A 14,571-nucleotide genomic window follows, 5' to 3' on the forward strand; every position below is an offset into this window, starting at 1 on the left:
ACACAAACATGAAGTCTACAGCAACATAGGATGCTGAGAAACATTAGCAAACAACAAGTAATTCTTTCTAAAGTGTCTAGGTATATAGTATGAAAGGACTTTTGATTTTACAGAAGCCTTCTTATGCTCAATTTGTACGCATGATTTGTAGCATTTTCTACAACAGCCTTTTAAGGATAAGGAGTATGATATATACTCCAGTTAGATAAACCTTCAACCAATAAAGAAATAATTTTATTAGTTTTGAGTTCAATCAGTTGCCAATATTTTGTTTTTGCAGCTGAATAAATAATAAATTCAGGCAGACATTTACCTGTGTGGTACACTTGAAAGTTTAGAACACAAAAGTGAAAGTCATTCACTGTCATTAAGAAGATCATGTAGCTGAGTTGAATTAACTCATTCAGGGATGAATTTCTTCCCAAGGGAAACTACAAAGTTATTCATCACAAACTAACCTCACTGCCCCCACACAATTAGACATTAGAGATCATATAAAATGTCACTGCACTTACTGGGCTTCCCAGGTTGTATCTGTCTGCTAATACAGGAGACACAAGAGACAAGGGTTTGGTTCCTGGGTTGATAAGATGCCTTGGAGTAGGAAATGGCAGCCCATTCTAGTATTCTTGCCTGGAAAATCCAATGGACAGAGGAGCCTGGTGGGCTACAATCCATGGGGTCACAAAGAGTCAGACCCAACGGAGCACACAAGGCCTTTCTTTGGACCTTGCCAATCATGCTACAAAGTGGATTATCTCTGTAATGTGTGAGAACACTATAGTTCTTGTTAATTTTTTTTTTTTTAATTGTTAATCTCACCACACAATATGTCTAGTACCAAACAGGCCATGGCCAGGTGTTCTCTTCATGTTGTAATAGTTTAAAGGAGATGGATAGTACAAAGAAAGTGAAAATGACCATTTGGGTCCCAGAAACCAGAACCTAGTAGTGAGCATGGGTAGTGGGTCCTGGCCAAACTTAGGCACAAGATCTTAATGGATGCGCTTCTGTATTGTTCTGGATCTCACTAAGCAATATCTTCTTTATGCAGAGTAGTAGTGTTGAGGTTCTGGGCATAAACTTATTTCATCTCAGAATAAGTCTGTGCTTGGGCTATGAAAATGAGAAAACCCCACAGAAAACTAGTCTTAGAAGCAACACCTTGAAGTAATCTTGTAACTATAGTAACAAATCAGCAATATAGTCCTTATGATCTAACTGGCTGGGCAGAGTGATGAATCTTTATTTATTTCACTGAATGGAAATATTAAGAAAAATTATCTGGGTGTGGCAACAGTCACTCTTCCAGATACCTCTTTAAAAAAAAAAAAAAAATTAAACATCACCCTTGAAGAGTGATCAATAATTTAAAACTGACCTAGGTTGAAGAATTACTGAAATACCCACTTCAGTTTATTTCTTAAGACTGCCTTTAGTTTTGGTGAATGAGAAAGCACTTGTTGCCATTTCCTTTCTGAGAACTGCTGAGTTAGTAGGGAAGGAAGTGAGAGATGTTCAATTCAATTCTGTCTTGTGGGGGAAGGACAGGGCTGGGCTGTGCCTCTGAGCACCAGCTTCTGCTTTTGCGGGGCTGGCTTCCCAAGTAGCTGGTTCCTATTTATAAATGTCTGTAAAATTGGTTTGAGGAGTCCTACAAATGACCCCGCGTTTAGGGAGTGGCTAACTTTCTTTGCTCCAAACTCAGGGCCATAACTCAGAGGAATATTCTTAATTGGTTTCCTATCCATAAATACTTTAAAGATTTGTTCAAACCTTAAGAAGGGAAAAAAAAAAAAAAAAAAAGGAGGGTCTGATTTAAATGTTGCTTCTGTGAGAATTTTTTTTGGTCTGTGTTGAAGAATATAACTTGAGAAAAACCTAGTTGAAGCATCAAGTCACATCAGATAATAATGATAGAATGAGAGCTTCTGATCCAGACTGGTAGTCTACGGGAGCCCTAATGTTGGATGTAGTTCTGCCATAAACTGACATGTTTCATTATTTATTTGATATTGAAATCATGCTTATATTATTTTATACCATTTTCCAACATTACATCAGTGTCTTTGGCACACTGGACCTTATCTGTCCATGAACTGAAAGTTTCTTAAGAATGTGTTGACTCTCCTGCTAATGTTGTGATTATTGTTGAAACTCATTTCTTGTGCTGTAATAGATCTATGCTGCTTGTTTGTAGATGTTTGGGAAATGGTGTGGTTGAGATAAAAATATTCAGAAAGATTCAAGGAAAAATTAAGTCTTCTGCCAACTAAATTCTCTGATATTCTTCTTAACATGTTACCATCTCAGATAGTTAATGAGATAATTCTCTAAAGTGCTATCTCGCTGCTAATACTTTCATTTCCTTAGTCTGCTTTTTGACTCATAATTCCACCATTGCAATTTAACTCTAAAAATTACCTTTAGGCTGGAGGGCTCTGGGGTCAAGACTGACTAGATTCAAAATTCAGTTTGGCCTTCTCCAGGCTTCCCTGGTGGGTCAGAGGGTAAAGTGTCTGCCTGCAATGTGGGAGACCAGGGTTTGATCCCTGGGTTGGGAAGATCCTCTGGAGAAGCAAATGGCAATCCACTCCAGTACTCTTGCCTGGAGAATCTCATGAACGGAAGAGACAGTCCACGGGCTCCCAAAGAGTTGGACATGACTGAGTGACTTCACTTTCTTTCTTTTTAGCCTTCCCTGGCTATGTGGTCTCAGGTGAATTTCATCATCTGTAAAATGGGGATTAAAAATTAGCAATCACAGAATTATAGGATAGCAAGGGGGAAAATATTCCTTGAGTATCTACTATCTGTTAGGCACTGTTGGACAATTTGGGGCTTCCTAGGTGGCAGAGTGGTGAAGAACTCGCCTGTCTATGCAGGAGACATGAGAGATCCAGGTTTGATCTCTGGGTCGGAAGATTACCTGCAGGAGGGCATGGTAACCCACATCAGTATTCTTGCCTGGAGAATCCAATGGACAGAGGAGCCTGGCAGGCTACAGTCCATAGGGTCGCAGAGTCGGACACACCTGAAGTGACTTAGCTTGCGCACACACACATCGGATAATTTATGAGCCCATGTGATGCTCTGTGAAGTAGGCATCCTTTTATTTTTGGATGATTCAATTATGACCAGAAAGCTTAGTCAATTGTCCTAAAGGTCACACAGCTGGTAACTACTTTAAGCTCAGGTTTGTTTCTAAAGCATATGTCCCTTTCACTACATAACATAAAGAAAAATTTACTCTTTTCCCTCCCCAGGTGATAATTTCAGGGTTTCCCACTGCTATTACAGTTGTTTTGCATGTAGAAAACAAATGCGTGACTTGGTAGGTCATGACATGGAGGAAATTTAAATGTGGAAGAAGTGAAAGAGACAATATGAAAAAACTACATACTGTATGATTTCAACTACATGACATACTGGGAAATGAAGACATTTAAATATCAGTAGTTGTCAGGGATTAGGGGAGAGGGAAGGATGAATAGGTGGCACATAATATTTTTAGGGTGGTAAAACTACTCAGTATGATACTATAATGGTGAATACACATTATACATTTATCCAATGTATAATATTATAAATGTATTATTATACATTTATACAATGTACAACACTAAGAGCTGACCCTAAGGTAAATTATGGACTTTGGGTGACGTATTAATATAGATTCATCAACTGCAACAAAGGTACCACTCTGGGGGGGATACTGATAATGGGGAGAGGTTACGCATGTGCAGGTGTAGAGTGTAAGGGAAATCTATGTACCTTCGTAACGTTTGCTGTGAACAGAAAACTGTGCCCCCCCCAAAAAAAAAACAAGTCTACTAAAAAACAAACAAGCATAAAGAAAAGCAAAATAGTGAAACGGTGTAACCGGAGAGAAGAGTAAGGAAAATAAATCTGCAAAAGAACTTATCTGCCTAGCGCTATAGAGTGAAAAACACGAAGTCTAAGTCGGACAACTTATGCAGACGCCCTGCTTGCTCACAAAGTTACTAGGTGACCTTCAGCAACCTACTTCACCTTTCTGGCGGTGTCTGCGTGCTCAGTCGCTTCAGTCATGTCTGACTCTTTGCGACCCTATGGACTATAGCCCACCAGATTCCTCTGTCCATGGGATTTTCCGGGCAAGAATAAAATGGAGTGGGTTGCCATGCCCTCCTCCAGGGGATCTTCCCGACCCAGGGATAGAACCGGTGTCTCTTGTACTGCAGGCGGATTCTTTACCGATGAGCCACGGGGAAGCCCCCACCTTACTGGATCTCCGTTTCAAAATGCTTTAAAATGTGTCAGTTAAACTATCTCGAACTTCTCTTCCGGCCCTAAAATCACAGCTTTATACCTAAGAACCCATCCCTACTTTTTCTTTCAACCCAGAACCACCACCCTCGCCTAAACCTCGTTCTTACTCAACTGCGTACTTTGTGACGTGCCCGCTGGATCTGAAAACACAGCAACTGGTCCCCGTGACGGCGAAATTAAACAGAGGGGGTGGAAGACTGAATTCTGAGGGGGAAAAAAAATGTGCGTAAGGCCGAGTTGCACAGCCAGAGGCAGTAACCTGAAGAAGACACGGATGGGGAAAACTGACGCTACGTAGCGACGGCGGAAGAGGGAGGAGGGTGGGGTGAGGCCGAGAGCCGATTGGATGGCTGAGGAGGCGGGGCCCGCGCTCACAGCGCTAGGAAGAACGAGGGAGGAACCAGGGAAGCTGCGCGCGCGTCGCTCGCTGGTTTCTGCACCCTGGCTTCCCTTCTCCGGAGCGGGGAGGGCGGGTCGTAGGGCGTGCCAACGCCGTGTGACGTCACAAGGGGGAGGAGCGACCCGGGGGTCCTGCCGGCGCGCGGGCGCGTTCCGCAGTCGGTGTTTGGGACGCTCGGTGTTCGGAGACTCGGTCTCTGCTCCGGGTTTGGTATCACAGCCCAACCCTCCCCGGAGTCCGGGACGGACAGGGCACGCGCCCGTGTCTGTGTGTCAGCGGGACTCAGGACAGAAGCGTCCTCTCGCTACCTTTTTTTCTTCCTTTTATCCAAAGAAGGGGGCAGCTCTCACGCTTGCCTTCCTGTCGCCCCGTTGGGAGCGGGGTTGGTGTGCGGAGTGGTTCATCTTTTTTTCTTTTAAACTTGTGAGCGCTTTTTTTTTTTCCCCTCCCCCTTTTTTAGGCTTAGTGCCGTCTGGACTGGTTTCCTCGGTCCCTGACTAACCGCTTTCTGCCCCTTCTCTCGCCACCCCCGCCCAAGGTCGCCCCTCCGCCCTCGCCCCTGGCCCGGGGTGGGTGGGAAGCTTTGTCCGGCTCCCTCCCCACCCGAGTCTCCGCAGCGTAGCCGCACCTGCCTCAATATGAACGGGGTCAGGGACCCCCCTCTTTTTATAAAAGATATTAAGCCCGGACTGAAAAACTTAAATGTCGTCTTTATTGTCCTGGAGATAGGTAAGTGGGGTCCGCAGCCCGCCCCGCCGCCCTGTGCGTCCCGGGACAGGAGGGAAGGGCACCGCAGCTGCGAGCCGGGGGCTCCCCTCCCCCTCTCCTCCCTCTCTTCTCCCCTCCCCCATCCACGTGGCCCCGTTGGCCCCCGCCGCCTTGGTAGCCCGCCTGCGGCGAGAACCAGGGGCTCTGCCTCTTCCCACCTTTCAGGTGCATTTTGATCCCGGAGGAGGAGTTAGCTTTTTGGAAGTCCTCATTATCTAATACACCCCTCCCCCTTTTGATTTTTAAATCTTCACAGGACGCGTGACCAAAACCAAAGACGGCCATGAAGTGAGATCATGCAAAGTAGCAGATAAAACTGGCAGCATCACTATTTCCGTGTGGGATGAAATCGGAGGTCTTATACAGCCAGGGGATATTATTCGGTTGACCAGAGGGTAGGTGTGCTTAAAAGGGTTGGGGAATGAGTGCGCCTCCAAAGTAGGAGTCTGCAGAATCCGAATTGGCTGACGCCCGGCACCTTGGCAAGTTCTGGATAAAGTTTAGTGTTTTCTGTGGGCCACCTCAAGGATTTTTGAGCCCCATCCATGTTAACCTGAGATGGTGGGCGGCGTTGGGGTGTAACACCTTTGCTTTTAAAAGTTTCCCAGTTTCAGCTGGGAATCTAAATAGCCACACCTTGTTTACAAATTAGGTAGATTTTTAAATATCATTCTAGAATTACCCAGTCTTTTTAGCAGATTATTAAAACTGACATAGTTAATACTTCATCTTTTTTCATTAACTATATAATGTAGTTGTCACTTAGTTTATTTCCCCAACCTTTACCCCTTTTAGTAACTTTTGAAGTCCTACCCACATTTTATTTGTATACACATTTAGACCGTGTGTACTTAAATTGAGATTGTAGCTGGAGAATTTAGCCAGTTTTGTAGTGTGTCAAATTTGTACACAGATGTTAAAAATTGAAAGGAAGTTTACAATATCTGGAAGGTGCATTCTTGAAAATGATTCCTTTTGCCTACTGTTGTAAGGTCAGTGTTGCGCAAAACCCAGAATGTTGTGCAGAAAGTGTTTGACAGATATCTATGATACCTCTGTCCAAGAGTTAGTTGGCAGATTGATTTTTAAAAATAATTTAGTACATTCTTCTGGAGGGTTGGTGGGGGAGGTTAGAAGTTAGACTGCATTTACCAAGATTTACCAAGTTTTTAACTTTGGAAGATAAAATGCTAGAGAAGGATCTTTAGATTTTGGAAGCTTTTTGATTTACAGAATTATAATAATTCATTGGTCATAACTATAGGAAAAGTAGGTGGAGATTGATGTTAGCTTAGTGAATAGAATCTCAGAAAAGTGTTGGATCACCCTGAAAGTAGGAACCTAAGAGCCCTTTGATAGTATTTTACAGGTCTTACAGCACCTTCAGGAAGTGAGGCAGAGTATCATCAAAGAAGGAAGTGAGAGTCAGGACTTAGACATTTTTTTCTCATACCCTGTGACTCATTATGACACTGGTTAAGTCTTTTAAACTTCCACATTTTTAACTTGAACAAAAGAGAATTTCTACCAGGGAGAGTAGGGTGAAAATTAGCATAATTAAAGTTTTTTGGCTGCCGAAGTATCTCATCCAGTGATTAGAAGTTATTTTATACACTATAAACAGCTTCTCATTTCGATTATCGCTTATTTTGTAGTCACAGAAAATACTTAGATGTGTCCATCAAAAAACCTGTGGAAAAACTAAGTCAGTAGCCAAGTAGTATCTGTAGGATCTTAAGGAGTATAGTTACTGAGGAGTACAGTGTAAAGTAAAATTCAAACCCAAAGAAATATACTATTTTCTAACTTCTGTTTAATCTTGAAGTTACTACGTTTTCTCAACTTTCTGTAAAATGGGAATCCCAGGTGGCGCTAGTGGTAAAGAACCTGCCTGCCAGTGCAGGAGACATTAAGAGACATGGATTCAGTCCCTGGGTTGAGAAGATCCCCTAGAGAAGGAGATAGCAACCCACTCCAGTATTCCTGCCCGGAGAATCCCATGAACAGAGGAGCCTGGCGGACTAGGACAGTCCGTGGGATCACGAACGGACACAACTAAAGCAACTTAGCACGCATACCTTAAAGTAACATACCCAGTGGAGTCTGGCCTATTTGTAAGGCCCTTAAATTCTTGTTGAATCTAACAACAGAAGCTTTGGAAGAAAGGTATACATCTCAATAATGGTAATTTGGATATTGACATGTATATCAGAAAATCCTGCAAACATTGATCTCATTCCTGAAATAAGTGAAAGTTAAATGTTTTAGTGCTGCAATTCATGGGGTCGCAAAGAGTCGGACACGACTGAGCGACTGGACTGAAATGTTTTAGTTGCAGTAAGTTCAAATTTTCTCTCAAAATAGGTGTTAATTTTTACCTTAATAAGGGAAGATATTAGTGCACTGTCTCCTCAGTCAGTTTTTTGTGTAACAAAGTGATGAATGGAATCTTTAATAACATTTACTAAATGAAAAGAAATACATAATGTGAGACTAGAAGAATTTTATTAACTTGTATTAAAAGATAAACCATCACTGTACTTAGTTAAATAATGCTTGGTTATAATGTATCTTTCTAAATCATGAAACTTAGTTGCACAAAGAAATAAGCCTTGGGCTTATTTTATAATCCTAAATTATATTTTTCATAGATTTGTGTATAGGATTATTTTGTCTAATGATACTATCTGAATTCAAAATTGTTTAAATGTTCAGCCATTGTTGCTAAAAATAGGGAATTTGGAAAAACAAATCAGTGTAAGATTATGATCTTAGTGTTTTAGCCCCTTCCTTGATTAAATTTACTAAATTTTTAGTAACTTAGGAATAACACATACTAGCCTGTGTTTTATAGAGGCAAAAGAAAAACTATTTTACCAATATCTGGTAGACCAATTACGTAAGTGTAAAATTAAACACTAGGATGTTGATTTTATATGTCCTGTGATTGAATAAGGTTAAGTCTCTGCAGTTTGAAAGTTCTCCCTTTGTTAATTCACTAAAGATGTGATCTTTGGAGTATAATAATGCTTCCTTTGCAAAAAGACTTCTATTTTCTAGGGTTAGTTATTGTTTAATTGTATCAAAATTTGGCAGTAGATTTTTCTTCATATTATTATTTAGTAAGTAACAAGTTAATCAATGGCAGAGACAGGGCTTAACCCCCACCTACACCCCAGTACAAAAAGTTGAAGGAAACATACATATTTCCATAGAACTGTTTCTTTTCTTTCTAGGTATGCATCCATGTGGAAAGGATGTCTGACACTTTATACTGGAAGGGGTGGGGAACTTCAGAAAATTGGGGAGTAAGTATTAAAATATGTTTCATATAATCAAATAAATTACAAATAATATCAACAGAATAACTGATAGGTATTTAGTATGCACCTCTTCCCTGACCTTTTTTGACTGGTAAACTGAATGCTTCCAGTAGCTTAACTTTCTGTGTATGTGCTAGTTTAACAGCTATCAGTACTGTTTCCTGTGGTTGAGAATGTCAGTTTTTCCTGGCAAAGAGCATTAAGAAGCTGAACTTGAGATGATCCCCGGTGGGACCATTTCTGTCGGCTTTGGAAACGTGTGTCTTTCAGGTGTCACAAGTACCATTTGAAGTAAACTCTCATCTAGTGAATTTTCAGTTAAGAAGCTGAGTATTAGTTTTAGGCAGTAAGTTTAATTTTTCTTTCTCTCTGTTTATGGGTGAATATGTACCCATATGTATAAGGACTTGAAGCAGTGACAATTGAAGTCCTATATTTGTCCAGTCTAGGTACTGGACAGGCTGCCACAGTGTGAGCTTCCATAAACTACTACCCTGGTAATCTCCACCTTGACTTGGAGGAAACATCCTCTCTAGTGGTGTAAAGGTAGTTCAGTCTCCACACTGGCCTAGATATTTGGGATGTACTCATAAAGTATGGTGTAGGCAGTGAACCAGACCATTAAGTCCATTCTACTTGGTTTATGCCTAAGACACCTACTTAATATCTATAAAAATAGAGGATATCTAAAGAGAGAAGCCACAGATGGCACCAGAAGACAAAGGAAGAATGTTTTCTACACTGCAGGCATAAGATACTTTGGGAAAAATAAGCAGTGTTTGAGCTTTTTTAAGCTTTTAAAGATAATAAATTGGTAACACTGCTTCTGCTAGGAGGAAAATTAAGAGTTCACTTCTGTTCATATTTAGAGTAATGTTAGAGCAGTGTGCTGTGAGAGATCTTAGCATCAGTCTTACAGAAAGATGCAGGATTCTGACTCAGCCTTCACATACATGTACAGTATTTATAATTATGGAGGTCAGTTACATGAAGAACCACTGGAGGTCACTCAATGCATAGTGACTTTGTGTTGGGGTCAGTATAGGAGTTACCAAAACTGATTTTAATTTGTGTGTTGAGGAGCTAAGAAAATGCTTATGTGTAATGTTAATTAATATACACCATAGTCATTTGATAAGTCTTGGGATAAACTGTTTTCTTGATAGCCAGTTGTCTTTTATTAATGCCTATAAAATCCACTTTTAACCTTGAATGATTATCTTTGCAGATTCACAGTGATTGGTCAAAGAATGACTATGACTGGATGAGTGTGTGAGTGGATCGGTGCAAATCCATCACCACTGCTGGAAAAACCACTCTGGAACCCTATACATGGTTCAGAGGCATCAATCAGCCTCTGTGGAAAAATAGGACAAAGATATGTTCCTGTGTCCTTGATCTTTGACATTTAATTTTTGCAGTACAGAATTAGAACTAAAATACAGAATAGAATGTTTTTAACATTGTAGACAATCAAGTATTTGAGGTTTTTTTTTTTTTTTTTTTCTAATGAAACAAAGCTTTTAGGAAGTTTTACTGTAAATGAATAGAGTTAGTTAGGATGTTGCTGTTTGGTTAATTCATTGACATCTAAGTTCTTTATTCCTGTCAGTAATGCATATTATATAAAGGTTGATTATTTCAGAAATCATTCAAATTGTCCTTTATTGTCTTTCAGATTTTGTATGGTTTATTCAGAATTGCCAAATTTCAGTGAACCTAACCCAGATTATCGAGGACAACAGAACAAAGGGGTAATTAATCCAAATGTATTGTCTGTTTTTATGATTAGGCTAATTTGACTGTGTAATATAATTCTATGGCTAGGTTGCCAAGCTTTTCATATCCTAAGTGTAATGGAGACAGTTTTAAAAAGAATCTTTTAAAGGTCATTTTCATTTTATGTGTTTTGTGAGTCTGTATAGGATCTGAAATGGTGCTGATGAACCTATTTGCAGGGAAGGAATGGAGACAAAAACGTGGAAAATGGACTGGTGGACAGACTAGGGGAAGGAGAGGGTGGGATGAATTGAGCAAGTAGTATTGACATATATACATTGAAGTGAAGTTGCTCAGTTGTGTCCAACTCTTTGCAACCCTATGGACCATAGCCTACCAGGCTCCTCTGTACATGGGATTTTCCAGGCAAGAGTACTAGAGTGGGCTGCCGTTTCCTTCTCCAGAGGATCTTCCCAACCCAGGGATTGAACCCGGGTCTCCCACATTGTAGGTAGATGCTTTACCGTCTGAGCCACCAGGGAAGCCTATACTGTGTGTAAAACAGTTAATGGGAAGCTGCTGTATGACACAAGGAGCCCAGCCTGGCGCTCTGTGACAGCCTTAGAGGGGTGGGACTGGGTGACTGGTGGGAGGGAGGTTCAAAAGGGAGGGACACACACACACATACACTTAGTTATGTCAGATTTGAGTTGTACAGCAGAAATCAACATTGTAAAGCAATTTCCTCCAATGAAAAATAAAATTTAAAAATTGTTTTAAAAAGCCTTGAAAGTTAAAAAAAGAATGGATGCATGTTCTATGTTTATTTTGAAATCTTCATTTGATTAAGTTAAAACTTTGTTTTTTTATAGGCACACAATGAACAGAAGAATAATTCCATGAATAATAGTAACAATGTGGGTACAGGTACATTTGGACCAATGGGTAAGATTTTTTTTTTTTTTTGGCATATTTGTAATCAGGTATAAGAATTAAGGGAATCTCTTATGCAAAAAAAATTGTCTTTAGGCAAAAATTAGTACTAAAAGGGAAAGTACTGTGAAAGAGGGAATTCTCAAATAACTACTTTTTCTAGAAAAAAAACATACCCTCTTATTAAGCTAATTTATTGAGCACATTCTGTATTTAAACATTTGGACCAGTTACTGGGAACACAGTGATTAAGAAATTAAGTTTTGATGATGTATTACGCTATTTTTTGTTGATTTTTACAGAATTTCTATAATCTAGTAAATAATAGTAGATGCAGAATAACTGGTTATTTTTGTTTACTGAAAGCATTTTATCCTCAGATTAATAGCTCACCTTAGTTTTTCATATGCTAATAGCTGCCCTTTACCCCTCAAATACCCTCAAAGGTCAGTGGCTCTTATATCCTTGTTAAAGGTCTTTTGAAGCCTTTATTCTAAAGACTTAGGGAAAAATCTTTTGTGGTTGTAATTCATTAGGGTGGCTGAGGACTTCTCTGGCTGCTTAGACTGTAGAGAATCCACCTGCAATGTAGGAGACCTGGGTTCAATCCCTGGGTTGGGAAGATTCCCTGGAGAAAGGGCATAGCAATCTATTCCACTATTCCTGCCTAGAGAATCCCCATGGACAGAAGAGCCTGGTGGACTGAGGTCTGTAGGGCCGCAGAGTTGGACACAGCTGAGCACACAGCACAGTGTGGCTGGAATTTACTTGACCTGTTGGCTACATGTTTTGGCACAGCTCTGATGATTTTTATGTTGTGGGACACTTTGCTGTTTTTTCCTTTAAAAAGTTAGAATTACAGTCTCTCTCTTAAAACACTACTAACCTTATTTGAATCAAATGCCAATACTTAAATACTATTTTTCTTTTACTCTTGCCCTCAATACAGGTAGTACATTATGCTTTTTTCCTCCTTTGTTATTATCTCATTCAGTTGCCCAAGTTGCTCTTTTCCCTCACTCCTTATTGATACAAGCATCAAGTTAATACATTTGAAGTAATTACACATTTGGAAAAACCTAGAACTCGCACTGATTTTTTCCAGTAGTTTACAAACAAAGGTGTTTGTTTTCCATAATATTCTTATAAGCATTAATAGCATGTGTTACAACTTCAAGTAGATGTAATTCTGTCTGAAAATGGTGATTTTTTTATATTCTTTTTTAGGAAATGGGGTTCAGACTGGCCCAGAAGCAAGGGGATGCCAATTTTCATATGCTGGTAGAAGCAATGGCCGGGGACCTATAAATCCACAGCTACCAGGAACAGCTAATAATCAAACAGTCATGACCACAATAAGTAATGGCAGGGACCCTCGGAGAGCCTTTAAAAGATGACCTATGCCAAATACTCACATGTAGTTTTTAAACTACATGCCCTACTTGAACACTTATTGCACTTTTATTTATTGTTAACTGTGAAAACTGTCCTTTATCTGTTTCTTTTTATGTTTTTGGTTTGTTAACAAGAGTGGTTTGTTTTTTATAGAAGAACTATTAAGCTGCTCGAGTCTCCTATTGAAGAATGGGAACACTCTGAAGAATAGGGGCATTTATTTTTAGAGCAAAAAGATCTTTGGATATCCTCTAAAAAACCTGCACCCATTTCATGGGTGAGTTACTTATGCCATCAGCATTTTAGCCTCTATGAGTCTGTCTTCTATATAAATTTTGTAATATTTAAAATAAGGCTTAGTGGGAGATGTTCTTTTGTCTTAAATACAGATATTGCCAACTAAAGCAATAACCACCAAGAAAACAAAAATCTGGTCAATGTTAACAGCAATTTTTGAGTCTGACTCCAGGGAATGATTGACTTCTTGAGTGATTACCATTAAGATTTTCCAAGGACCGAATCATCCTAAACTCTTGTTTTGTTACCAAAAAGCATATTCTTTATCAGAATTATGAAATAGAATGTGATCTGTATTATGACAAATTTATAGAAGGAATCTAAATTTATTTTAGGGTAGTCCTATTAATATTTATCAGCTTTGTGCATTACACTGAATGGAAATTTAAACCTGAGGCCTTGAATGTTTATTTTTTGAAACTACCGTGTCAAATATTGAAGTTTAATTTGAGGGAGTTATGAAGTGATAATAAACATTGATCTAACTTTTACAAATTATGGTAGATAAACATTATAGTGAAGGCAACTCAAATTGAATTTATGTAGAAATATTCAATCTTATAGGGTCCTGGGTACTTGCAGAAAATCAGCCTGGAGTGAAAATCCTAGGTACTTACTTATTTGAAGGGACTGTGTGTGTGTGTTGTCAAAATTTCTGAACACAATTCACAAAGCCTTATCAGCAGAAGTTAAGAAATGGCTCTCTCAAAGAAGCAAATACAGCTTTATTTAGAAATATAAAGGTTAAATTTACTCATGTGATGTTAAATGGTGTCCAGTTCCACTTTTCACTGTAGTGTGGATAACTGGAAAATTTTTCCTTTGTCAGAATTAAACTCTTCTTCAAAATTATCTCTTGAATAAAATTTGCATTAATGTTAACAGACCTACCTTATTTTTGCTCTTTTCATGATTTACAGTGGAGAGCCAGTACTTTTTTTACTGTAACTGTAGTCATGACTTCAGCCTGGGTGACTACTTAGCTCTGTATTTGTCACTTTGTCTTTTTTCTCTCACCTCAAATAGCAAAATAGTTTAAGTAGGCTTTGTTTTCTGAAAGTGCCATGGCATTTGAATATAAAAATCTGTGCCAGATATTTATTTGCTCTAATCCAGTTTCTAACAGTGTGCTGCATATCAGGCACTGTGTCAGTAGTGTTAAGGGGTAAAGCAAGTAATGAATAAGCTCAAGAAGTTTCTTTATGGTACTTACGTAACTGGGGATGATACGTTATAGAAATAAGTTTTCCCTTTATTCACATATTGATTAGTATAGTTCATTTGGTTTTGTGACTAGTACCTTTTCAGGATGTTCACAAAATTACAGATGTTTGAAGTAAAAAAAAAAATTGCAAATTAGTTTTTTTTTTTTAATCTTTAAGTAAAGGTAGAAGCCCTAAAACTGAGTTATTTGTGGGAGATTAG

At 39.2% G+C, this 14,571-nt stretch overlaps 1 protein-coding gene across 1 annotated transcript; it reads left to right on the forward strand.

Annotated features, from left to right (window-relative positions):
* The first annotated feature begins 4,903 nt into the window (after positions 1–4,903).
* On the forward strand, positions 4,904–13,901 carry NABP1 (nucleic acid binding protein 1). Its single transcript, XM_068968332.1, has 6 exons — positions 4,904–5,440; positions 5,736–5,874; positions 8,716–8,787; positions 10,481–10,556; positions 11,394–11,466; positions 12,682–13,901. Exons 1-6 carry the CDS (start codon positions 5,350–5,352, stop codon positions 12,849–12,851), a joined length of 621 nt encoding a protein of 206 aa, XP_068824433.1. The 5' UTR covers positions 4,904–5,349; the 3' UTR covers positions 12,852–13,901.
* Positions 13,902–14,571: the final 670 nt, after the last annotated feature.

The sequence above is a fragment of the Capricornis sumatraensis genome, chromosome 3 (assembly GCF_032405125.1).
Source record: "Capricornis sumatraensis isolate serow.1 chromosome 3, serow.2, whole genome shotgun sequence".
Classification (NCBI taxonomy): domain Eukaryota; kingdom Metazoa; phylum Chordata; class Mammalia; order Artiodactyla; family Bovidae; genus Capricornis; species Capricornis sumatraensis.

Excerpts from the sequence above, each read along its gene's own strand:
- NABP1 (XM_068968332.1), top strand. The coding sequence starts at position 5,350 with ATGAACGGGGTCAGGGACCCCCCTCTTTTTATAAAAGATATTAAGCCC. Across the intron at positions 5,875-8,715 it reads ATTATTCGGTTGACCAGAGG|GTATGCATCCATGTGGAAAG; the intron begins GTAGGTGTGCTT and ends TTTTCTTTCTAG. Across the intron at positions 10,557-11,393 it reads GAGGACAACAGAACAAAGGG|GCACACAATGAACAGAAGAA; the intron begins GTAATTAATCCA and ends GTTTTTTTATAG.